This window comes from Dromiciops gliroides, chromosome 5 (assembly GCF_019393635.1).
Source record: "Dromiciops gliroides isolate mDroGli1 chromosome 5, mDroGli1.pri, whole genome shotgun sequence".
Lineage (NCBI taxonomy): Eukaryota > Metazoa > Chordata > Mammalia > Microbiotheria > Microbiotheriidae > Dromiciops > Dromiciops gliroides.
Genome location: NC_057865.1, coordinates 47,845,993 through 47,869,674, shown reverse-complemented (window position 1 = coordinate 47,869,674; position 23,682 = coordinate 47,845,993). Strand labels below are relative to the sequence as shown.

At 42.5% G+C, this 23,682-nt stretch overlaps 2 protein-coding genes across 5 annotated transcripts in view; one reads left to right on the top strand and one right to left on the bottom strand.

Annotated features, from left to right (window-relative positions):
- The window catches only part of KRIT1 (KRIT1 ankyrin repeat containing), a 46,644-nt gene extending 26,703 nt beyond the window's left edge, over positions 1 to 19,941 (bottom strand). Inside the window, 10 exon segments of the mRNA XM_043966724.1 lie at positions 150 to 393; positions 1,147 to 1,276; positions 2,517 to 2,609; positions 5,895 to 5,942; positions 5,945 to 6,024; positions 6,026 to 6,051; positions 6,757 to 6,860; positions 9,293 to 9,387; positions 11,314 to 11,395; positions 19,817 to 19,941. Coding sequence (XP_043822659.1) covers positions 150 to 393; positions 1,147 to 1,276; positions 2,517 to 2,609; positions 5,895 to 5,942; positions 5,945 to 6,024; positions 6,026 to 6,051; positions 6,757 to 6,858 — 723 coding nt within the window. The 5' untranslated portion in view covers positions 6,859 to 6,860; positions 9,293 to 9,387; positions 11,314 to 11,395; positions 19,817 to 19,941.
- A 528-nt stretch (positions 19,942 to 20,469) lies between these two features.
- ANKIB1 (ankyrin repeat and IBR domain containing 1) overlaps positions 20,470 to 23,682 on the top strand; it is a 131,193-nt gene continuing 127,980 nt past the window's right edge. For all 4 annotated transcript variants that reach the window (XM_043966723.1, XM_043966720.1, XM_043966717.1 and 1 more), the window contains exon 1: positions 20,470 to 20,638. The gene's annotated coding sequence lies outside the window, so the exon portion shown is untranslated. The remainder of the gene's footprint in view (positions 20,639 to 23,682) is intronic.

Genomic DNA, 23,682 nt, shown 5'->3' with positions numbered 1-23,682 from the left:
CCTCAAACAAGACAAGCACTAGTACCTGCTATTTGGATGTGCATAAGTGAAAATAAAGTTTTTATAGAGAAAAACAAAGGGACACTTATGGACCCCTGTGAAATTGCCTTTGAAGGTATAAGCAGCAGTTCTTTCAAATGCTTACTTACCCTGTTTGTATACTGGAGATCTGAGCCAAACAAAGGATTATAGATACAGGTATCTGCTTTTTCCAAGGCTAACATCTTACTTTTTATTTCTAATGCACTATAGCCCATATGAAGTGAGTTTTCTGTCTGGCTAGGTTCAGTGGCATATGCTGGGTTGATGACATTAGTTTTTATCCGCTCAAGAGGAGAAGGTCGGAATAAAGCTGGAATGAAATGAGATTGTGCATGTCGCTCATCTAACCACCTGAAAAATAGGAAGAACAAACCACAGTAGTCCTTGTTCAGCAGTGAAGATGAACAAGCCAATATTCTATTCACAGGACAGCCTTGCGACAACATAGACTCAAACTGCCTCGATGGAGGTTCTGATTATTGTTACTAGTTAAGTAATTTACTCTTTGTGTTTGTGTTGCTTAAGGCACATAATAACATACCTATTTTTCACATTCTCTCTTTATATTAGTTATAATAATACCTTCTTCCAAAAAAGTTGGGTGTACTTTGTAATTTTCATTATGTTAATCTCCATAACATCACTATAGCATCAGTGGGTGGCAGCCTCATTTCACTAATGGGAAAGGAAAGGTGTAGAGGTTAAAGTGACTTGCTCCCTGGTAGACTATTATCAGAACTGCCCCACAGTAGGGTCCTAGGCCACTGTTGCATCTATAGAACTGCCTTCCTTGTCATCATTTTAAAGAGTTGAGACAATCTGCTGCAAACCAATAAAATCTGTATTGAGATTAGTCTCAGACATTTGTGTGTCTGTGTCCTGACCTGTGATTTCATTTGTGTGGGGGACTCCTGGTGTGGAAACTCCCTCCACTGGTGCCAATCAACAACTTAAGAGAATTCAGAAACATATATACAAAATCGCGTGTTATATTACCATGGTACTCTCAAAAGCTGGCTGTAAACTACAGTTATTTTCATGTCTGAAGAATATTCTGAGAATATTTTATAGAACTTGAAATTTTTTCCTAATGACATTTCTTACTTATCCAAGGCAATTAACATTCTCGCTGTAAGAGTAGCAAAGTGAGTGCTGGATTCACTACAGACTCGCATGATGTCTTGTAAACAGTAGAAGACCGGACATCCTGGACTATATGAATATTTAGTATTATCTAAAAAATAGATGGAAAAGAGTAATCAGACTCTGGTTTATAAAATACTTATGGCTTCACAAATTCTTCATTTTAAAATAAAACTGTTAAAATTGCAAAGTATATGCCAAACAGCAGGTCATTCCTCAAATTAACAAAATATTATTTAGGAAAAAAATCCTGTAAGATTCAACATCAATTCGTTTTCTCTCCCAGGATCTTCTACCATCTCTTAAATATAATCAAGGCCAAACTTTAATTCTGGATAAAAGAGAAGCTATGCTCCACTTCCTAAAGCCAGCATCTGGGAAGATAAGAATGGGCTAATGTGATAATAAGGTTTTTTTGTTTCAGATCTGTGATTTCATTGGCATACAGAACTCTTGGAGAAGAAATTCTCTCTCCCTAAAGCAGATCCGCATTGCTTTGCAATTTAGTCCCATGCATTTGTGGGGGACCGTGAGAGATTAAGGAACCTCAGAAAGTCAATGTGTATAAGAAATGAGACTTAAACCCAGGATTTTCTGACTCTAAGTAAGGCCAGTTTTTATCCATCATGCTATCAATGTCAGGCCTAACACAGGTTAGCCCAGTACAAACCAATCTCTCATTAGGCCTGGATTCAAAACACATTTTTCACAGTTAATATAAGTTTTCTAGTTGTGGCTATTGATATTTGTCAGGGTCACGGTTTCCCTTTTAGGAGGGTGTTCTCATTGCTCCATGTGTGAAGCAGACTGTCACCATATCCTGTTGATTCATAAATATGTACCCATTCCTCTCCTGTCTCCCTGTAAGAAAAGTTCTTGCTGGAGCAGCTAGGTGGTACAGTGGATAAAGCACCGGCCCTAGATTCAGGAGTACCTGAGTTCAAATCCGGCCTCAGACACTTGACACTTACTAGCTGTGTGACCCTGGGCAAGTCACTTAACCCCAATTATCTTACCAAAAAAGAAAAAAAAAAGAAAAAAGAAAAGTTCTTGCTTATGAAATGACTGCTATTAAAATTAACTCCTGTGCTGCTTTTTCTTTGGGCCACCTTTCTACCCCACATTTTAAAATCAGAATAAAGAATAAAACTTGTCCTAAGTTTCATTTCAATTATCCATTAATTTCACTAAAGTGAAACAAGAACTGATTATTTTTCTTTGATGTGTATGTTTATAGAATATAAAAATCATCATCCTTACATTAAAACAAACTTTTCAATAAACATTAATTGAGCATATAAAGTTTACATGGATTCAAAAGAAAACCGTACCTTTGACAACTGATGGAACAATAAATAAAGATGCCTCTCGGCCCACTTTTTCTCCATCAAGAGGAAATTTCTTCATCAATACCACTCGTTTTCCTTGACATATAAAAAAATTCAACCAGTGTAAAAAAACCTGAATTACTCAATTCAATAAATCTTGAGCATTAAAAAACGTTTGGATAAAAACAGGACCCAACTTTAAAGAGAAATGCAATTAGCAGGATATCATCAACTCTTAAATCTGCAAAATAACAGAACTGACAAAACACTACATTACTACAACAATGAAGGATTTTCATAATAGAGATAATGAACCCAGCCAGTTCAGGGTTGTAGCCTAATTCTTCAATAGGAGAATCTGATATGTGGAGCAAGAGTGTAACCTTGATCCAGTTAGGGAATGGGGCAGCTGTTTATCAGGACAGGGTTCTTCAGGTTGGGTATCAGGGATGCTTCTGTGTTTCAAGGGGGTAAAGTCCTTAAAGCCCCAAGAGTCTGCCCACTGAAAAGAATACAGCAAGTGTTGGCTGGAAGTAGCCATGTCATGCAATCAGCCTTTGACGGGAATGCTGGCTGGGCACATGTGAATCTCTACTTCTATATATTCTCTCCCTTCTTGAGCCCAGCCTTCTTCTAAAAACCCTTTTATGGGGGGGGGGGAGGGGGTTTCTGCGGCTTTAAACTTTAAAATTCTCCTTCTCCAGTCCTGCACATGGGGTCACACAAATTTTATCCTAACCAGTCCATCCTCTAATATCTCTTTCCCTTGTCTATGTCTGCGCTGTTCCATTTCATTCCTGTCCTGCAGCTGGATCAGGGTGTAAAGAATTAATTGTTATTTGAGGTTTTTATGACCCCATCTTTTGGCTAGAATTTTTTTAAAAAACCTCGATGTGCGCACTGGCCTCTGGGGCTCCGCAAACCGCACGGTGCTCCACCCACTGGTTGTAGTCGTCGCCAGGGCGCTGGCACCTCACGTCATCACCACTACAAGGGCCTGGCAAAATTATAATGATTGGAAGCCTAGTGAGGGCAGTCATCCCATTGGCTGGGAGCAGTCTGGGGTCTGCTGGGAAGAAGGGGGAGGAGATTTGCCATTCTAGCTGGAAGGCAACAGGACGCTGCTGTGTGTTCTCAGCTGATCCCTAGGAGGTGGTGTTATTCAGGTTGTATAATTTCCCTTTCCCCATTTTATTTCCTTTCCCTTGATCCTACTGATCCCGTTTGTGGTGTTTTTTTTTTTAAAGTTCATTCTTGTTAAATAAATCCTGCTCTGTTTTAAGGGAGGCTGCCAGGCTCCTTCCTTGTCCCAATATTGTGGTGAGCCGCTTAGCTAACGCTCCCCAATTAAAAACTGGTCCTCATAGGGGCAGCTAGGTGGTGTAGTGGATAGAGCACTGGCCCTGGATTCAGGAGGACCTGAGTTAAAATTTGGCCTCAGACCCTTGACACTTACTAGCTGTGTGACCCTGGGCAAGTCACTTAACCCCAATTGCCCCCCCCACACACACACATACACAAAAGGTCCCCACAAGGGAAACTTCCATTTTCCCTATAACAGATTTCCACAACTCCAGAAAAGGGCTTGTGATACTGACACAGCACAGAAGAACAGCCATTAGGCTCAGTTTCTGGATAAGTCACAAGAACATGTGGACAAATATATGCATCACGTATGAAAAATTGTAGTATATGCTTACCTAAAAATGATCTAAGTATTTTGCAGAACAGAAAAGTTTAACAAAATATAAGAGGGGATAAAGATTTTTCTAATGCAATTCCAAGGAAATGAAATAAGGACTGTCTTTGCTATTCTTTAAAAAAAAAAAAGAAAGAAAGAAAGGTGATATTCACTTTATTTTATCATTTCCCTGAATTATTTTCATTTCAATGCAATAAGAACTCAGTCCTAAATTAAAAAAACAAATCTCATAAATTTTTTTTGGGGGGGGGGATGTATCTTTTTTTTTGGCAGGGCAATGAGGGTTAAGTGACTTGCCCAGGGTCACACAGCTAGTAAGTGTCAAGTGTCTGAGGCCAGATTTGAATTTAGGTCCTCCTAAATCCAGGGCCAGTGCTTTATCCACTGTGCCACCTAGCTGCCCCCTTTTTTTGGTATCTTAAAAATAACTATTTTAGGCAAAGAACTATATGCTAAAAATTAAAATCAAATGGTATTATGGTGGCCGCTTCATTTAGAGGACCCAGCTATGCTGCAGATTCACCAGCCACAGGCATCTGTAGAGTCCTTTCTCACATCGGAAAGCATATTACACTGTCTATAGCCATGATCCCTCACTAGGAGGGAATGATGATTAAAACTGGAGCAGAGGGCGGGCAGCACTGGTCTGCTCTGTCACATGGCCTTACTGACTTGGACTAGACTGTGAGCTTCTGTTCCCAGTTTTTCTAAATTCTGTTTGATATCCTCTCATTTCCCATTTGAATTCGGCCAAGATCTTCTGGCCCAGTATCATTCTCTGGAGCCTGAACCGTATCCTTCAATTCTGTTTTGGTCGGGTCCTGCCTCCCCTTTTATTTCCAACTTTTTGATATTAACATCAGTTTACCTAGCTGGACAAAAAGCACGGCGGGGGGGGGGGGTGTTTGGAGAGTTGTTCCTTCACCTCTGGCCAAGTATCTTGCTATATCTTTTAGATTCATGGTACCTATATGCCCTATCTTTCAAAACTAAAGTGGCCTTCTCTGTTGTGACAATTTTTTTACATCATTCATTCTATGGTCCAGTCTGGCTCTCAGGCTTGATCTTCCCTGTTCTATTGCTGTCCCACATCCAGCTGTGACGCTTCTATTAATTGCCCATTTTGAACAATGTAATTATATATTGTAAATATACATTATATAATTAAAACTATGAGGTAATTCAGTGTGTGGTTTGTGAAATCAGCTGTATTACTAATAGTCACTCTATATTTTCACAAAGTTCTATTAACAGGGTCATTCAGCAAATGCATCCTTCCAAAATGAATTAACATATTTTCCTGTCCTCAGTAAATATGGGCATATCCTGCCAAATGGCATTAATTGTTGGCAGTGAAAACACAAGACAAGTTGAAATATCACAGGGAGAAGTTTTTTTCCAGAGGAGCATGAATTATGCACATATGCTAACTAATATGGTACAAAAAAGCAGTCCCACCTTATGGGGCTCAAACTTTAGTTCAGCAGTTCACAATTTTTGTTTTCTGTCAGGGTCAAAGAGGTTCTCAAAGCAGCTTTGTCTTCCTGCTGAGTTTTTTTTTCTCTCTTAAATTTTTAACCATTTCCAAATAGAAAATAAATGGCAAAAGTTTTAAGTTATACACTGGTTTCTTTACATTATTGTTGGAGTACATGATCACAGAACAAGGTTCTTCTTACCTTTAATACCCTGATTGGCAGGTGAAATTGGTTTGGTAGTTTCTACTAATAATCCAAAATGCTTTGTGTTATTTCACTACTTCCCTGAAGTTTAGCTTCCAGTAAAACCTTCTTTCTTTTTTCTTTTGTCCTTCAATGGAACTTCAAGCAACAAAATCTTATAAACAATACAATGAAAAGTATGGAAAAGAAAAAAGTTAATATTGCCCCATTAATAATATCATCACACAAGCCACACAGAAGCTAGGTAATATTGGTCTAATGGGTTTCAGATAACCAAACCCAGAAGAACTTTCACTAAAATCCTATTCCAATGCTTCACCTGATATAGTCCTTGATTTTTAAAGGCCATGACCACCATTTTAAATATGGGCCCATGAATGGACTAATGTCTGTTATTGGAGAAATAATCTAGCTGAGTTTGGAAAGATTCATCAAAAGTGGCTGCCAAGTAATCAAATTATTTTTTATCTTAGCGAAATATGAAGACCATGTAAGAAGACATACGGGGGTTACAAATGCTCTGCTAGAGGGAAGTACTCAATCATGGATCCCTGAAATGTTATGTTACCTAGAAACAAATCATATAAATTAAATAACAGAAGAGGAAAGTTGGAGTGAGTCTAGGATGTGACTTTCTAATGAGATTTTAAAAATCCATTCTACAGAAAGATAACAATTTCTGTTGTAATGAAGTCTGCCCCCCTTACCAGTCGACCTGGGTATATTTCATTTAAAAATTGTGCAAAAATAAAGTAATTGTTAAGTAAAGAGTAAAAATTACTTTAAATAAACAGCAAAACAGAGTTATAGTTGGTAACAATAGTATTGAAAATAGCACATTTGAAATGTTGGTATCTACTTCATATGATTTAGCTCGATATTCCCGAGAATTGAGACTGGCAGTATTCTTTGGACGAATGACAGCAACATACGCATCTTCTATATTTTCTGGATTTCCCATGGCTTTATTAAAAAAATAAAAATAAAAATAAAAACAAAACCCCACAACTTCAAGATAACAAAACAGGAAGCCACAAAATTGATAGTAAGGTAGAATAAAATACCTAACACATTTTCCCAAGCATTGATTTTGATTACTATTAATATCTTTATTAATTTTTCAATATATTTTACATTCCATTTTATAAAACCCTCCAAATCAGAATATATAGTAGAGAATGAACAGGCAACATAATTCAGTAAGCTAAATACTACACTGAAATTATGCTTCTGTTATTCAATAAATTAAGGTTATGGTTAACCTTATTTTCTTTGACGTTTAGTTTCCTCATGTGTAAAGTATACACGAATGTATCAAATAGAGGTTCTCACAGGTTCTTTGGGACTTAGACTAAATTTCTGGATAAACTGACATTAGTGAGTTAATTGTATTTCCTGCTGGTTTTTTAATCCACAGAAATGAATTATGCATTTTAAAACAGTAAATTATATAGCTGGTAATAGCATTAACTAGCTAGTCCTAATATGGTAATGTTCATCCTAGAATATTCAAAATAAACAGTAACAAAATAGACAGCCATCAAGGACAAAGCTGAGAATCAGGAAGTAAAACAGATCCAAATGGACAAAATAGATGTCACTAAATTCCTATATAAATCTACTGTACTTTGTTTATAGGTGAGAGGCATGAACCTTCTTTATGCTTCTTTTAAATGCAATTTTAAGTTAGAATATAAACTAGTAGCACTAGAATGTAAACTAATAGCAAATACAAGCTCTTTGAGGGAAAGGACTGTTGTCTTTGCATTCCCAACAAAGCACTGTGATTTGCTTATAGTAAAAGCTTAATAGATGTTTGTTCAATTTAACTACATTCATTTCTTAGGCAATGAAGAAAAAAAAAACTAGTCGAAAGAGAGTACAATGTGGTTGACAGTTGCTAAAGAAAGGCACAGTGACAGAAGAAAAAAGGGACAGCTGAAGAAGAAAAACTGAAAAGCACAGCGGTTTGGGGCTATTTGGTGAAGGGAAAAATAATCTACACTTCTATCTCTGAAGGCACTGAATCACAACTCAGCAAAGTAACAGATGCTCATAAGGATGATCATGAGTCATTAATGTTACAGTCAATATAATTTGTTCAAGCAGTCAGAGATCATGTGATCTATCTTAGAATGATTTCCACTCAAATGATTTATGAAAAAAAGTTTTGCTTCCCTCTTCTTTCCCATTTACATGACAGAAAATAATGTCTTAAAATAGCTATTATGCTTTCTGGCATTACTAATGCAAATTCAAAACGTATTGATTTTTTTTAAATGCCAAAGGAGTGAAGACAGTCACAATTACTACCATAGAAAAGTGTTTAATTCTAGAAAGAGACTTTTCATAACACTATAATAGAGGAGAAATTCGCATTAATTTATCACTGCCGACCAAGAACAATATCACTTTAGAACAGCATTTAGAAACTGCATTCCAAGAGAAAATTTCAGTGCTTCTCTAATTTCAAAAACCTAAGGTCCAAGCTCTAATTCAAATATGAGCTCTAAAAGGGATTCAGACTCCAGTTAATGGATAACTTACAAGTCGGGATGCTAGGTTCTCATACCCACATAAATCAGTACCCATAACGGGAACAGAGGAAGGGGGGGTCATAAAGACCTGAAACTGTAACAATGAAAAAATGACAGGCTATAGATAGACTAGAAATAAAAGAAAAATGAAGATGTTTTGAAACCGAGCATGGGAATCAGAAAGAGACATGCTCAGAAAAGGCCAAATTTGACCCCAGATTTACCTCATGACATGTAAACCCCCAAAACACACCTCCATGGAAAAAGGTCCCTGCCTCAGGGGTTGGCTTAGGACTCCAGGAACTCTAAATTAGGACAGGCCCTCCCTGTACCTCCCTAAGGTGGAGATTATGATGAGACTGATAACCAATTTATCCATACTATAAATATAATTGACTTTTCTTTAACTGTTCGAGAGATACCATTCCACTATTCTGGTTCTCTCCCTGTGGTTACCCACAGTACTGCAATAAAACTTAGGAAACTGAGTCACTGAGTCTTATAATTCTTTTGGGACAACTCACGATCAATTTGACCCTAAATTCAGCCCACATCACTTACTATGTGCAATAATTTTTGAATATAAAAATGGTTTTAATTTCTATTTTACCCCAAAATTTCACTTACTTCTCTTTACCTTAGAAGAAGTGATAACTCTGAGCTTTTAGACAAGTACCTGTGGATTTCCATCACATTTCATATTCCAAAGGGTTTCACAGTACAGGTTTTTGAAATGCTGCTTTCAAACTTTTGCCTGGGTTTTAGACTAATATTTCTCTTCATTGGAAACTCACGGGAACATAGTTCATATGGCAATGTATTTAACTACAAAGAAACTTCATCAGATCTAAATTTTACCTTAGAGCATCCAGGCTTTACTTGTTCTTAGGGGGAAATAGCAGGTAGAGTTCGTTCTGGGACTCTCAATCCAGTACCTAGTGGCATTAAATTAACTTTAAAATACAAAAGAAAAAAATACCGTAATTAAAAAAAAGATTTTGTTATAATTTATTTTTTTCATAATTAAGCTTATTTAATGACTGTGGGACATTATTTTGAATAGAAGGATTTGGTAAAACCCTACAACAAACACAAGGTCTCATTTGAGAAAAAGATGAAGGCTAATAATAGCACATTTATATAGTGCTTTAAGGTTTGTGGGTGGCTTTACAAATATTATCTCATTTGATCCTCCACAACCCTGGAAGGTGGGTGCTATTATTATCCCATTTTACAGATGAGGAAGCTGAGGCAGAGAGAGGTTAAGTGACTTGCCCAGGATCACATACTTATTAAGTGTCTAATAAGGGATTTTTTCCTGCTTCCTGGTTAATCACTCTATCCTATGTGCCACCTATCTGCCTAATATAGCAAAGTGTCTCAAAGAAGGCAAAAAAGGAGGCACATTTTGTTTACCTAATATTCGATCTTGTAATTATTTTCAACTTGGACAGCCAATTACTTCAAATCCACAGAGCTCACCAGGCTATCACCTTAAAAGGGTACAGAGGCCCTGAAGGCAGCCATTCTATCATATAAATTCTCGCATAATGCAAGGACACAACAAATGACCAGTGTGACTTTGGTACAGACACTGCATCCAGCCCAGTTATTTACTGAGGCCCTCTGAAAAGCCTTGTTAAGATCCTAGGTCCTATTAAGGTATACACAAAAGGGGATGCTTAGTGTATTAGAATAAGGCAAATACAGAACAAATACATTGGGAATTTATGAGAATCAGGCAAAAGGGCTGAACCTTGGAAGGGACATCTCTGGTCTTGATTAAGAATCCCTTCTCTATTCCTAAGTGGTCTTGCAGCCTCTGATTGATGATGGACAGCCCAATGTGCCACGTGGTCACTCCACATTTGAACACCTCCACTTCCTACAGAGAAACGACGGAGAGTTTCTCTGCAACTTTTACTATTTCTAGTTCTGTGCCTTGGGCCCAAGCACAAACTTCCTCTCTCTTCTACCCAAGGGCCCTCAAATATTTCAAGACTGCTTTCACATTCCTCTTAAAATTTTTTTTTCCATAAAGCACCAACCCTGGATTCAGGAGGACCTGAGTTCAAATGTGACCTCAAACACTTGACACTTACTAGCTGTGTGACCCTGGGCAAGTCACTTAACCCTCACTGCCCTGCACCCCGCTCCCCCCCCCCCAATTACTCTCTAGGTTTACAACCTCTTGTCCCTTCTAGAGTGTGGTGGCCAGGAAAGAAAACAATAACGCAAATATGTTCTGATCCGGGCAGTGGGATGATCCCTTCCCTGATTACAAACGCTAAGTACTCTATTAATGCAGCCTAGGAGCATATTTGTTTAGCTGCCAAGTCATTGGGTCATAGTGAGCCTGTAAGTACATTAAAGACCCTAAATACTTTTCCATATACACATATCTGGCAAAGACATACTGTTCTTATTTATGTAGCTGATTTTCTTAATCCAAATGTAAAATCTACTCAAGTCTATGTCTGTCTTTGTTAAATTTAACATAATTAGATCTGGGCCATTGTCTTGGCCTGTGGAGATCTTTCTGAATATTGTCAATCAATAATAAAGAATAGCAGTAAACAGCATCTACCTCACTGGGTTTTGTTAGGATTAAGAAAGACAATATATGTAAAGTGGCTTACAATATAAAAGTTAGCTCTTATTATTAGTATCCAATATCTGTCTTCCCTTCTAGCTTTGTTTCACCTGCAAATGTGTTCATTTTAGAAAGTAAATGGCAAAAATGGTGAATGAAACAGATTTCATTTGCAGGATACAGAGAATGCACTTGATTTGGAGCGGAAGCTGTGTTTCTATCCCACCTGACATTTAGCTACCTCTACGGCAGTGACCTCAGAGAAAGTTGTCCTGGAGGCTCCTACCTGCTTTAGCTCCATGACCCTAAGGTGCTCCAGATAATTAGCCCTCACAGTGCTATGCCTTGTCAACACTTCTGTTGAAGACCTGAAGCCAAGTGAAAAGGAACCACAATAATTTCTTGTAAGTACTTTCTATCAGGTCCAATGTAAACACGGGTTGGCAGCACTAGCAACTGCCTAGAAACAAAGAGAGACGTCTTAGGTTTCCAAACACAATTCAGAGCAATTTTTAAATGAGGGGGTTGGATTAGACGGGCCGGGTCTTTTTCAACAGTGGATCTGTGATTTATCAGCAAGGAAAATACAAATTGATTTGTAAAAAATATTCCTATTACTTACTGTCCTAAATTGGTTTTAGAAATCACGTGCAGAGCTAAGGATTCTGCTCAATAGATGAACTAGTCTAGTCACAAACATGAAACAAAAGATAATGGGAAATCTGCAATACATGCCATTTAAAAACTGCCATCAGCAGCAACCCCAACTTTCCAAAATCTAAAAAATGAAATACTTTCAAGAGGTTGCAGAATAAGTACTCACCTGGGACAGAGTGGAAGGAAATGGGATGATTAAATTGAGATAGATATTAGGGAAAAGAAAATAAGAGCTACTGATAGCTGAAAATGGCCGGGGGGGGGGGGGGGGGGGGGGGGGGGGGAGGAGTTCTCTAGTTAAGGCTAAAATTTGAGACTGATATTGTCAAGGAAATGAGCAAGGTTGTAATATTCAGCTTTTGATGGCTAGGTAAATTTCCTGTCAGGATGACTGGATGCGGGTTCAGAGTGAAAATGGAGACAAAAATCACTTGTTTATGACATGGGAGCTGGTTTGGGGTGGGGGGTTGGCTCACAGCAAATCATGTAAAACAGATTTATTGAGAGAGAGAAGAATATATGGCAGGAGACAATGGTAAGATGGAGATTGTCTCTCTGAATAGGAGAGTTGACCTTTTATACAGTTTCAGATAAAGAAGGCTACATGCCAAGGGTAATGAGATTGCAAAAACTACCAAGGAGTGGGGCACTGAAGGGGGCTTTTTGGGTGCAGAGCACCCCAGAAGTTCTCTGGGGCACATCAAGGAATCTTCTTGAGAAACTAAACCAGAGGACAGATAACGCCTAGAGAGATAAGTGGAACCAAATCAGACTGAGCTAGCTTCGGATTCCCATCCTTCCTTCTGGTCTCCCTTACCCTGAGGAGATGAGTTTGGGTGCGGCCTTTGTGTCCTGATCTGTAGCCACCCCTCACCCAATTCCTCTAGTCACTACCAGTGGGGGATGGTCCTCCACTCCTCATCCAATTCCCCCAGCTACCACCAGTGGGGGATGGTCCTTCCTCACTAAAGGAACTTTCCACAGGCAGATGGTCCACCCCCATCAGTCCTCTATAAAAGTACCTTCCAGTCTCCTGTTTGAGGAGATTTGGTACCTCTGAGCCATGTGCTTTGTGCCTATCTCCCCATGAGAAGTCCAAGGATTTCTTTCATGGTTTCCCTCCCCCCACCCTTCCCTTCCCTTGCTCCTAAATAAACTACCACCTTATTCTAACTACTTTTGTGTGCAAGAGGGTGTAATTCTTTAAAGAGGAATTCCCAAGAACCCCAACCCTGTACCCCATTTCCCCCATTACACAAGTATGAAACTTGTATATCATCTATGTTCCTTGCAGACCTTGATATACTTATTGGTGTTTACATCATAGATAGAACTCTCTAAATATCCCAGGGTCTGCATGACTCCTAGTTTATGTTTTCTGGCAACATCACATTCTGAGGTGAGAAACGGGGATTGTTTTTCATTTCTGAAATCTTTGGTTTCAGTGTCTAAAGTTTAAGGAGTGTTTTTCACTTCTGCTAAACTTTAAGGTCTCTAAGTTTCTTGGGATCTCCTGTCCCACCACATTTACTGTCTTTTTTTCTTATACACTAGATTCCTTCCCCCTTTTTATTTATCAGCTCCAAAGGAACTGCTTCTGTATATTTGGCAGAATGATTAGAATAGAATGTGCCTGATTGGAGGGGAGGAGGGGGTCTAAAGTCACACTAGTAGCATCAATACCCTTGAGCTGAGGTGTGGCTCTTTAGACAGACAATTATCAAACATTTGAATGAATACATTTCAATGATGCAAATATCCAGAGACATTTTTACTAGAAGTAATCAATATCCTTCCAATCTCCCAGGCTGTAATGTTGGCATTATTCTCAACTGCTCACTCTCCCCAAATCCAGTCAGTTGCCACCCTTGGCTGTCTACCTTCACAGCTCTCTCCCACCCCAACTCTTCTCCAACACAGGCATCCACCAGCTTAGTTCAGGCCCTAATCCACTTCCCACAACAGCCTCCATACTGGGTCTTTCACAACATCTATCCTGATGTAGGAGGCAAAAAAGGGTTAATAGAAAAACCTAAGACCCAAGCTCTAATACAGACATTAGCTCTAAAAGGGAGTCAGATCCCAGTTCATGGATAACTTATGTTAGGTTCTCATACCCATAGTGATCTACATCCATAACGGACCAGAACGGGTCAGGTCAAAATAACAATAAAGGAAAAAAGACAACCTATAGAAATTTTAATGAAAAATGATTATATTTTGAAACTAGCCATGGGAATCTGAAAGAGACATGGCGCAGAAAAAGGCCAAATTTATCCCCAGATTCACCTTATGACGTGTAAACCCCCCAAACACACCTCCACTGAAAAAGGTACCCACCTCGGGGGTTGGCTTAGGACCCCAGGAACTCCAAATTAGGATAAGCCCTCCCCTGAAACACCCCAAGGTGGAGAATATTATAATGAGGACAGACCCTCCCCTGTACCTCCTCAAGGTGGAGATTATTATAATGAGACTGATAATCAATTTATCCATACTATAAATATAACTGTCTTTCCTTTCCTTATTTGAGAGATACTTTTCCACTATTCTGGTTCTCTCCCTGTGGTCACCCACAGTATTGCAAATAAAACTTGGGAAACTGAGTCAGTGAGTCTTATAATTCTTTTGGGACGACTCACAATCAATTGGACCCCAAATTCTAGCCCACATCATATCCTACACACTGCTTGTTAAAGGGATTTTCCTTAAACACATATCTGACCACACGACTCCCTCATTTAACCAAGTCCAGGGGCCTCTGGGACACACTATATAAACTCTTCCATTTCACTTTAAGAGCATGATACAAACTGGCCCCAAACTGTTAGACATTAATCTTCTCCCTGCACTCAGCAAACCCACCAACATGGCCTCCTCCTTGTTCTATCTTGTCTTCAGGCCTTTGCAATGGCCTTCCCCTCGCTGCAATCCCCTCCCCCTTTACCCCCGCCTCACTCAGCCCGTCACTTAACATTAAGCACCTCCTGTGTGTCAGGCACCGTGCTAAGTGCTGGAGATGCAGAGAAAAGGACAAGCCAGTTTCCTGAGGAGCTCACAGTCTAGAACTAAGGACAAACCATGTACAAACAAGCTGCGTATAGAAGAAGCTGGTAATAATGGACAAAGAGAAGGCACTGGGACTAGAAAGGATCAGGAAGGGCTTCTCGCAATAGGCGGGATTCTAGCCGGGTCTTACAGCAAGATAGAGGGCTGGGGAGCAGGAGGCTGGTGTGGTAATCAGGTGTAAGAAGGCCGGAAAGGTAGCAGGAGGGCAGATAGATCACAAAGAGCTCTGAATGCCAGGGGACTTTATATCGAATCCTGAAGATGAAAGGGAGGCACTCTCCTTTATTGAGTTGTGTGACTCAGTCAGATTTGCACTTTAACTTTAGGAAGATCACTTTGACGTAGGGCAGCTTGTAGTGGGAAAGAGACTTCTGGTGGCAGACCAACCAAGAGGCTATTGCAAGAATCTGAGTCTTAGGTGACGAGGTGCAGGTAGTGCCAGAAGAGGTGGGAGGGTATTTGAGAGACATCATAAACGTAAAATCCAAAGGCTTTGGCAACAGAGAGTGAGGAGTAGAGCATAACACCTAGGATTCGCGCCTGGGTGACAGGGAAGATGGTGGTACCCTGAATAGTACCAGGGAAGTCTACAAGCTGGGAGAGTTGGGGGCAGAGGAGAGGAGTTCAGTTTTGGACATGTCGGGCTTCAGGTGTCTATGGCTCATGCAATCTGAGATGTTCAATAAGCAGTTGGAGATGTGAAACCAGAGATAAGCAGAGAGTATAGGGCTGGATAAGATATGAGAATCCTCAACACAGGGATGAACTGAATCAAAGGGAACTGATGAGATCACCAAATATGACAGTACAGAGGGAGAAGAAGGCCTAGGGCAGAGCCCTGTGGGACACCCAAGGTGAGCAAGTGTGATCTGAATGAAGAGCCAGCGAAGGAGACTGAGAGGGAGGAGTCAGATGGGTAGGAGAAAAATCAGAAGAGTACTGTCATGAAAACCTAGAGAGAGGTTAACAAGGTATGGAAGAGATCGAGAAGGATGAATGCTGAGAAAAGGCCATTAGATTAAGCCATTTGGAGATCATCAGTAACTTTGGAGAAAAGTTTCAGGTGAATGATGAGGTTGGATGCCACAATTTAGACACTTAATAAAAGACTGAGAGGAAAGTGGAGCTATCTATTGTGGATGGCCTTCTCAAAGATTTTAGTTAGCCAGAAAAGATGGGTGACATATAGGATGATAGTCAGGGATGGATCAAGGGAGATTCTCTGGAGGACTGAGGAAATATGAATGCATTGCATTTGTAGGCATCAGGGAAGAAGCCATGAGTAAGGGAGAGACTGAAGATAAATGAGTGCTGATGATAGAGGGAGACATCTGCTGGAGAAGACAGGATGGAATGGGAGGGACCATGTGTGCATTTTAGAGGGGTTTTAGCTTTGGCAAGGAGAAGAGCCACCTCTTCATGTGAAACAAGGATGAAGGAGGAGATAGTGGCAGAGGGCTTCTGGGTAATATAAAATGAGAATGAGAGGAAAAGAGAGTTCTTTCCATAAATGGTCTTAATTTTTTTTTCTTCTATAAAATATGAAGCAAGGTTTTCAGCTGGGGGATGGGGGGGGGTGTGGTGGAAGAGTTGAGAAAGCCACGGGTAATTAAAGAGGAATGAAAAGGTTTGGAAAAACCACTGTGATGGGTAAGATAATGAGTTAATTTGAGAGGGAGAAGTCTCTCCCTTACAGCAGTGAAGGCTCTTCCTTGGAGAAACAGATCATGAACTATTTTCTGCAGGAAGCTTTCCCCGATTACCCCAAACAATAGTTCCTGCCCTTTCAAGAAATCTTGTATCTAGATGACAAAACGTATGGTACTCTTTGCTGGGCTATTGTGAAGAAAATTCTTTGTCAGGTATAAGGTTCTATATAAATGTTATCTATTACTGTTGTTGCAATAATGCAACCTCATGGGTTTATTGTAAGGAAATCTCTCTTTAAAGTACTATATAAATGTAGTTTACTATAAAAAAAAATGAGCAGGATGCTATCAGAAAGACCTGGAAGGACCTGCATGAGCAAAGTGAAATGTACTGTATACAAAGTAACAGCAATAATGTGAAATGATCTGCTGTGGTTATTTTCAGCAATGCAGTGATCCAAGACAACTCTGAAGGTCTTATGAAAAATGCAATCCATCTATAGAGAGAACTGATGGTATCTGAACACAGACTGAAGCATAATTTTTTTGTTAGTTGCTTTATCTTCAGTTTTGTTTTTGTCTGTTTTCTTTCACATCCTGGCTAATGTGGAAATCTTTTGCATGATTGCTAATGGATAGCTTATATTAAATATTTTATAACTTTTTCTTGGGGGGGGGCGGTGAGGCAATTGGTGTTAAGTTACTCGCCCAAGGTCACACAGCTAGTAAGTGTTAAGTGTCTGAGGCCGGATTTGAACTCAGGTCCTCCTGAATCCAGGGCCAGTGCTCTATCCACTGTGCCACCTAGCTGCCCTAACATATTAACATTGCTTGAGTTCTGGGGAGGGAGGAAGAAAATTTGGATCACAAAGTTTTAAAAAAATTGATGCCAAAATTTGTATTTTACATGTAATTTGGGAAAATAAAATTCTAAATGTAAATATAAAATATAAGAAATCTTGTATCTAACTAATTACAATTTTTTCTTTGAACTAGATTACCTACTATAAAGTTCCATTCAGCTCTAAATGTATGTAAATTCCATGGTTATACCCAGCCATGTGCAACAGGAATGGAAAGCATTAGTTTATTTGAAGAATAGGAAGTAGGGGCTGCTAGGTGTCCAAGTGGCTAAAGCACCGGCCCTGGAGTCAGGAGGACCTGAGTTCAAATTCGACCTCAGACACTTGACACTTACTAGTTGTGTGATCCTGGGCAAGTCACTTAGCCCCAATTGCCTCACCAAAAAAAGAAAGAAAGAAAGTGCCTACTTCTCTCCTGGGCTCCAGTTCGACATCTTCAGTTGCCTACAAAAAAATGCCTCTACTTCTATGTCCTATGGGGATTGAAAATACAACCTCTAAATTGAGATAATTATGGTTTTTTCCTAAATCTATTTCTCTTCTGACTTTACTATGTATCAACAACACTACTATTCATCCAAATTCTTATACATTCCAAACCTTGGTGTCATGTTTCCTCCTTCACTTTTTTTTTGTGAGGCAATTAGGGTTAAGTGACTTGCCCAGGGTCACACAGCTAGTGTCAAGTGTCTGAGGTCAGATTTGAACTCAGGTCCTCCTGACTCCAGGGCCGGTGCTCTATCCACTGCGCCACCTAGCTGCCCTTCTCCTTCACTTTTAATATTCAGTATCAAGTCTGATTTTAACTGTACAATATCTGTGCCACTTGTCCCTTCCTCTCTTTCCATCCCCGTCTGCTTATACTATTGTGATTTTGTCTTCTCATATCTAAACTCTAACCCCTCCCAAACCATTCTTCATAGCAATTTATCTTCCTAATACAGAAATCTAGCCACATCAGTCCTTTGCTCAAAACCCTTCAATAACTCCCTCTTGCCTACTGAGTAAAGTTTAAATTCCTTTGTCTGCCATTCAAAGCAGCCCACCCCATCTCACACTGCTTTCCTCTCCAACCTTATTTCATACCAGTCCTTTCCATACACTCTGTATATGCCACCCAAACTGTAGAGCTTATCCCATACTTTGTCTGACTCTGTGACCTCAAGGATCACTGCACACCAATACTGGCCATGGGGTTTTCCTGCCATTTCTTTCTCCAGTGGATTAAAGCAAACAGAGGTTAAGTGAATTGCCCAGCTTCACATAGCTAGTAGTGTCTAAGGTCAAATTTGAATTCAGGTCTTCCTGACCCCAGGCTCAGCTCTCAATACACTAAACCACTCCCATCCCATACTTTAGTGCTTTTACTTTCATTGTTCCTAGAGACTAGAATGCCCTTTCCTCCCTCCAATTTGTTTCATTTCTTCTGCCCATTCTTTTTTGGTTTTGTTTTTGTTTTTTTTTTTTGGTGAGGCAATTGGGGATAAGTAACTTGCCCAGGGTCACACAGCTAGTAAGTGTCAAGTGTCTGAGTCCAAATTTGAACTCAGGTCTTCCTGACTCCAGGGCCAATGTTTTATCCACTGCGCCACCTAGCTGCCCCGTCTTCTGTCCATTCTTAGAAGCCAATTCAAGTAGCACCACCTCCAGAACAACCATAGCTGACTTTCCCTCCTTCCGGACCTTAGACTTCACAAAACGCTTTGTATCTTTTAGATCCTTATCAAATACATTTTGTATAGTGGATATCTGGGTGTGATTCACACGCCCTCAAGTAGACCGTTATCTCTAAGAGGGAACCATTGTGTTTTCTCTCAATTTTTCATTTCTTTCAGCACAGTAATTTGCACCAACTACTGTAGCAATAAATGCTTTAAAACAAAACAAAACAAAACAAAACTGAATAGCTCATTCAATTTGAAACTTTTCGCTGTTTTGGAAAAGTAAGCCTTCCCCTCCCCATCCCCACCGGATGAAAAACATTATGAGAATGTAGGGACAGTTAAGATCGTGAAGGGAAAGGGATGGGGGGGGGGGTCATCTCATGCCACGGGGATGAATAGATACGCTGGCCAGAGCGTGAGTCCACCAGCATCTATTAAGCACCTACTGCGTGCTCGAGGCGCTTCGGATACCGGGCGGGGGGGGGGGGGGTCGCACAGTTTAATGAGATTCCATGTAAACAGCCGAGAACCAACAAGACGGGGGCGGCATAGAGGACGTGTTCGGCCTGAGCTCGGGGCGCTGGGGAGGGGAATGGGCTGGGAACAAGCCCGAGGACGACAGCGGGGAGCGGGAGTGACGCGCAAACGCAGCGAGCCTTGGCTCCCCCAGCAAAAGGAGGGCGGGACCCGGTGATCGATTCCCCCCCCCCGTCTCCAGGAAGGGCCCCTCCAGCGGGGAAAGGAAGGCCCGATCCGGCCTCACCCGGTCCCCGCTCCCGCTCCCCTTCCAGGGTCCTTCCTGCCGCCGCCACGCCGGGATCTGCTCCCCGCCCCCTCCTAGGGGTCTTCCCGCTCCCGCTCCCCCGCAGGCCGCGCGAGGTTCTTACCCGAGCCGAGCGGCAGTGCCGGCCGGGGAGGGAAGGTAGCAGTCGCCACCTCCGCATCCCCCGCCCTCGCCCACGGCGATCGCGACGGCCCGGCACGACTTCCGGGGACAGGAAGACCGCCCGCCTGCCCGCGCCCCCGCCGCCTCGGCCCCTCCCAGCCCAGCGCGGCGGTCCTCGGGCCGGGGCCTCGGGCTGCCGGCTGGAACCGCCCACCCCGGGGTCGCCGCCCCGCCCCGAGCCGCCGGAGAAGCCGAGGGAACCGCTTCCGGGTTCGCGCCCCCACAGGCCCGGCGGGGTCGGCGGCGGAGGTTCGGTTTCCGGGTTGCCGGCCTGAGGCGCTGCTCCCCCCGCCGCCGCCGCTGCCGCTGCCGCTGCCGCTGCCAGGGACTGCCGTCGCCGGCGTTGCCGCTCCTGCCGCCGGAGCCTGCCTGCGGAGCGCGGCCAGTCAGTCCGAGCAGCCCCGGCGGGAGCGGAGCGCGAGCGCCCGGCGGGCGGGCGGGAGGCGGCGGCGGCTCGAGGATGAGGCGGACTTGAGCGCCAGGCGGAGGCAGGAGCCCCCGCCCCTCCCTCCCTCCCCCCCGCAGTCTCCTCCCCCAGCCCCCCGAGAGGCGGAGCGGCGGCCCAGGGGCATGGGGGCGCCCCGCCCTGTCTAAGGCCCAGAGCCGCGCCCCGGGCCCCCTCCCTACACCCCTTGACCCCGGTCCGGGACGAGGAGCGGGGGAGGGGAGGAGCTCTGGCCCCGGAGCCCCTGTCTCGAGGAGGCGGGACAAGCCCCCGGAGCGGAGCCCACCGCGACCCCCGGGCCCTGCCTAGCCAGCCTCGGTGAGTCCCGTGCCAGCTCCGCAGCACCCCGCCGGCGCTGTCCCGCTACCCTTGGGCGGGACCCCCCCTTGCCCCGCTTCGGGCGAATCCCGGAGCCCTCCGCCCTGAAAAGATTTCCTAAAGAGCCCTGGTGGTCTTTTTCTCGGGGTGCGGACCCCGGGCGGAAGGCGGGGCCGGTGCTGTTTGCATCCCTCCAGGTGGGGGAGTGGGCTCTCCGCGGCGGGCCGAGTTGGGGGCGGGGGCGGGGGGGGCAGAGCCTGAGGGAGCCCGGCCGCTGACCCCCCCAACCCAAGGGAGTGCGCTGGCGAACTCCAGTCGCCCGCTCCTCGGGGTCTGGCAAGGGATGCCGGGGCGCGGGGCGAGGCCGAGGACGGAAGCCCGCGGGCGGTGGGGATCTCTGCCCAGGACCTGAGCCGGACACCGTCACTTCGTAGCTTTAGTAACGTTTCCGAGAAAGGGACTCGAGGGCCGACAAAAGCAGAGGAGTGTGTGTGACCCACGCGCGGCTCGGTTTGGGGCGGAGGCTCGGGGCGGGGGGCGGGGAGCCGGGGGCGCTTTGGGCGAATTCATTCGCTTGGCGTTCTTCTGAATCGTAGAGGTTTCGTCCGTGCGAGTTGTTTTGTAGACTTCCAAATACTCATCAGGTTTAATATTCTCTTGAGTTAGAATGTGTGATCTTCCAAGCTGGGAAACTCGGGGCGGAGGGCGGGGCGGTGTGGTGGTGGTGGTGGTTGTTACGTTGTTTTAATGGATTTAAAGTCGCCACCTCCCTCCTTTTCCCTGGGGATGACACATCTTGTCTTTATGCCTGTGACCTTCCTGCTCTTGTTAGGAAATTTGTCAAGGGATTATAGACAGCTTTAATAGACAGTCGAGGAGTTTGGATTCAAATTTTTCATTCATGTTTATAAGATTTGCTTTTTCAAATGAACTAATGTGTGTAGAATGCTTTGTTTTAGAAACTTCAAAACGCTACAGCTTTATAAATGTCAGGCGTTTATTTTATATCTGTCATTGCAGAACTTTCTAGACATTAGATAAAGTGTTGATGAATTCAGTTATCAAATGATATTTAGTCTCTTCGTGGATGTGGTATTCTGCCAGGTGTTACCGGAAGCAAATTAAATTTTTATTGAGGAAATAATTTGACTGTATTTTAATGAAGACTGAGTTTTTACACTTATAACCTAGACTAATCATATAAACCATCTCGCTGCTGTCCCCTCCTTCCCCCAGTCATGTGAGAATATCTCTCTTAAAGGGTTAAAAATAGGTGGATTTTTCTTAAGCAAGTTTTCTCGGAACTTCTAACAGCTGAATTTGTATTATTTGGGTTTTTAAGTACTCACGTCCATAGAACTCAGTATCAAATTGCTCTAGAAGAGTTAGCTCAGGAACTGTATCTTACTATAGCAGGAAGTGTATTGTTCCAAACAGGGAGCACTGTAGTCTGAAGGTAGTTTTGTTTTATTTTGGTTTTGAGTGGTGAAAACACCAAGAATCTTTCGGGGAAAGAGGAGTGGAGTATATGTAAAGACCTTGCAGGGGAGGTAAGCAATCATATGGGCAGGGGGAAATCTCCCCAGTTTCCTCTTTTGCTAGGAGCATTACATGTTCACAGAATGAAAATGTTTAAATTTCAGAATGTACTAGAAGGGAACTATGTCTAATTTGTCTTTTGAACTGGATTTCTGCTAAGCAGTGTTGGGGACCTGACTGACTCATCTATAGTAAATGCTTGCCGATAGATAACATTGCTCCCATTTTTGTGGTGTCCCTTGGGTCTGAAAGAGCTTGTTTTGTTTCCTTTCCTTTTGGTTCTGACTTTCTTGTTGTGTAATAAACCACAGGAATGATTTTGAGTTAAATGACCCAATAAATGAAGTGGTCACTCATTTCCAATTTAGATTGAATTTATAGAAGGAATCTGAGAAATCATCTATTCCAGCTATACAACACAGGGGAGAGAATGCCAGACTTTAGTTCAAATTCTGGTCCTATCTGTAGTGTGGACCGCATCAATCAAAAAGCATTTAATGAAAGCTTCCTATGAGTTAGGTGCTGGCATATAAAGATAAATGAAGCTGCTCAGCTTCCAAGAGCTCACATTCTGTTAGGGTATACAAAGTGATCACAGATAAGTAAATACTAGTATATTACAAATACAGAAATGATGGGAGGGACATGAACAGTGGGGAACAGGGAAAGGTCCTAATGGCCCTCCAGGGTCTGGTCTCGCATCTGTAAACAAGGGCATGGACTAAGTGATCTTTAAGGTTTCTCTGCCTTTTAGTCTAGTATTCTCTCCATTACACCTCTGTCCCTAGTAACCTCTGTATCTTAAAGTTCTTTGATGTCACTGGAGGGGGTACTCTGATACATGTTTCTTTTTTTTGTATGCACAGGGTCTAGCACATAGTAGGCATAGAATGCTTATCAAATGAATCAATCCCAGACACTTCATGGATCAGTGGACCTTGCTGGGCCTCTATTCTTAATCTTTCTGATTTGGTAGGGCTTGATAGGATTTGTATTCCTTTCAGTGTCTGGGAGAATCCTTACCATCAGTGTTGTTTGTCCTTTAGTCTCAAAAAGGACCATGGCTGATGTCATGATTTGCACTGAATTGGGTTTTAAGCGAGGGAGGGAGGGCTGTGCAAGGTAACCAACCTCACTCTCTCCTCCAGAGCCATCTGCATCCAGTGGCAAGATAAATATCAGGATGATTGGAAATGGTCCCAGATGTTTAAGGCAAGTAGGGCTAAGTGACTTTTGAAGGGTCACATGCAGCTAGCATCTGAGGTAAGATTCGAACTTTTGACTCCAGGGCCAATGCTCTATCCACTGTGCCATCTTGAATGAATTTGGCTCTCGTATTGGAATGAGAATCAAAACTAAGTCCTATTCTAAGTAAGCCCTAATAGCTTAACTCCGAATGCTAGGATTATTAAAGCTTCTGTCAGCATTTTGGGCACTTGGGGGGGGGGGGATGAGGGGTAAGTGACTTTCCCAGGGTCACACAGCTAGTAAGTGTCAAGTGTCTG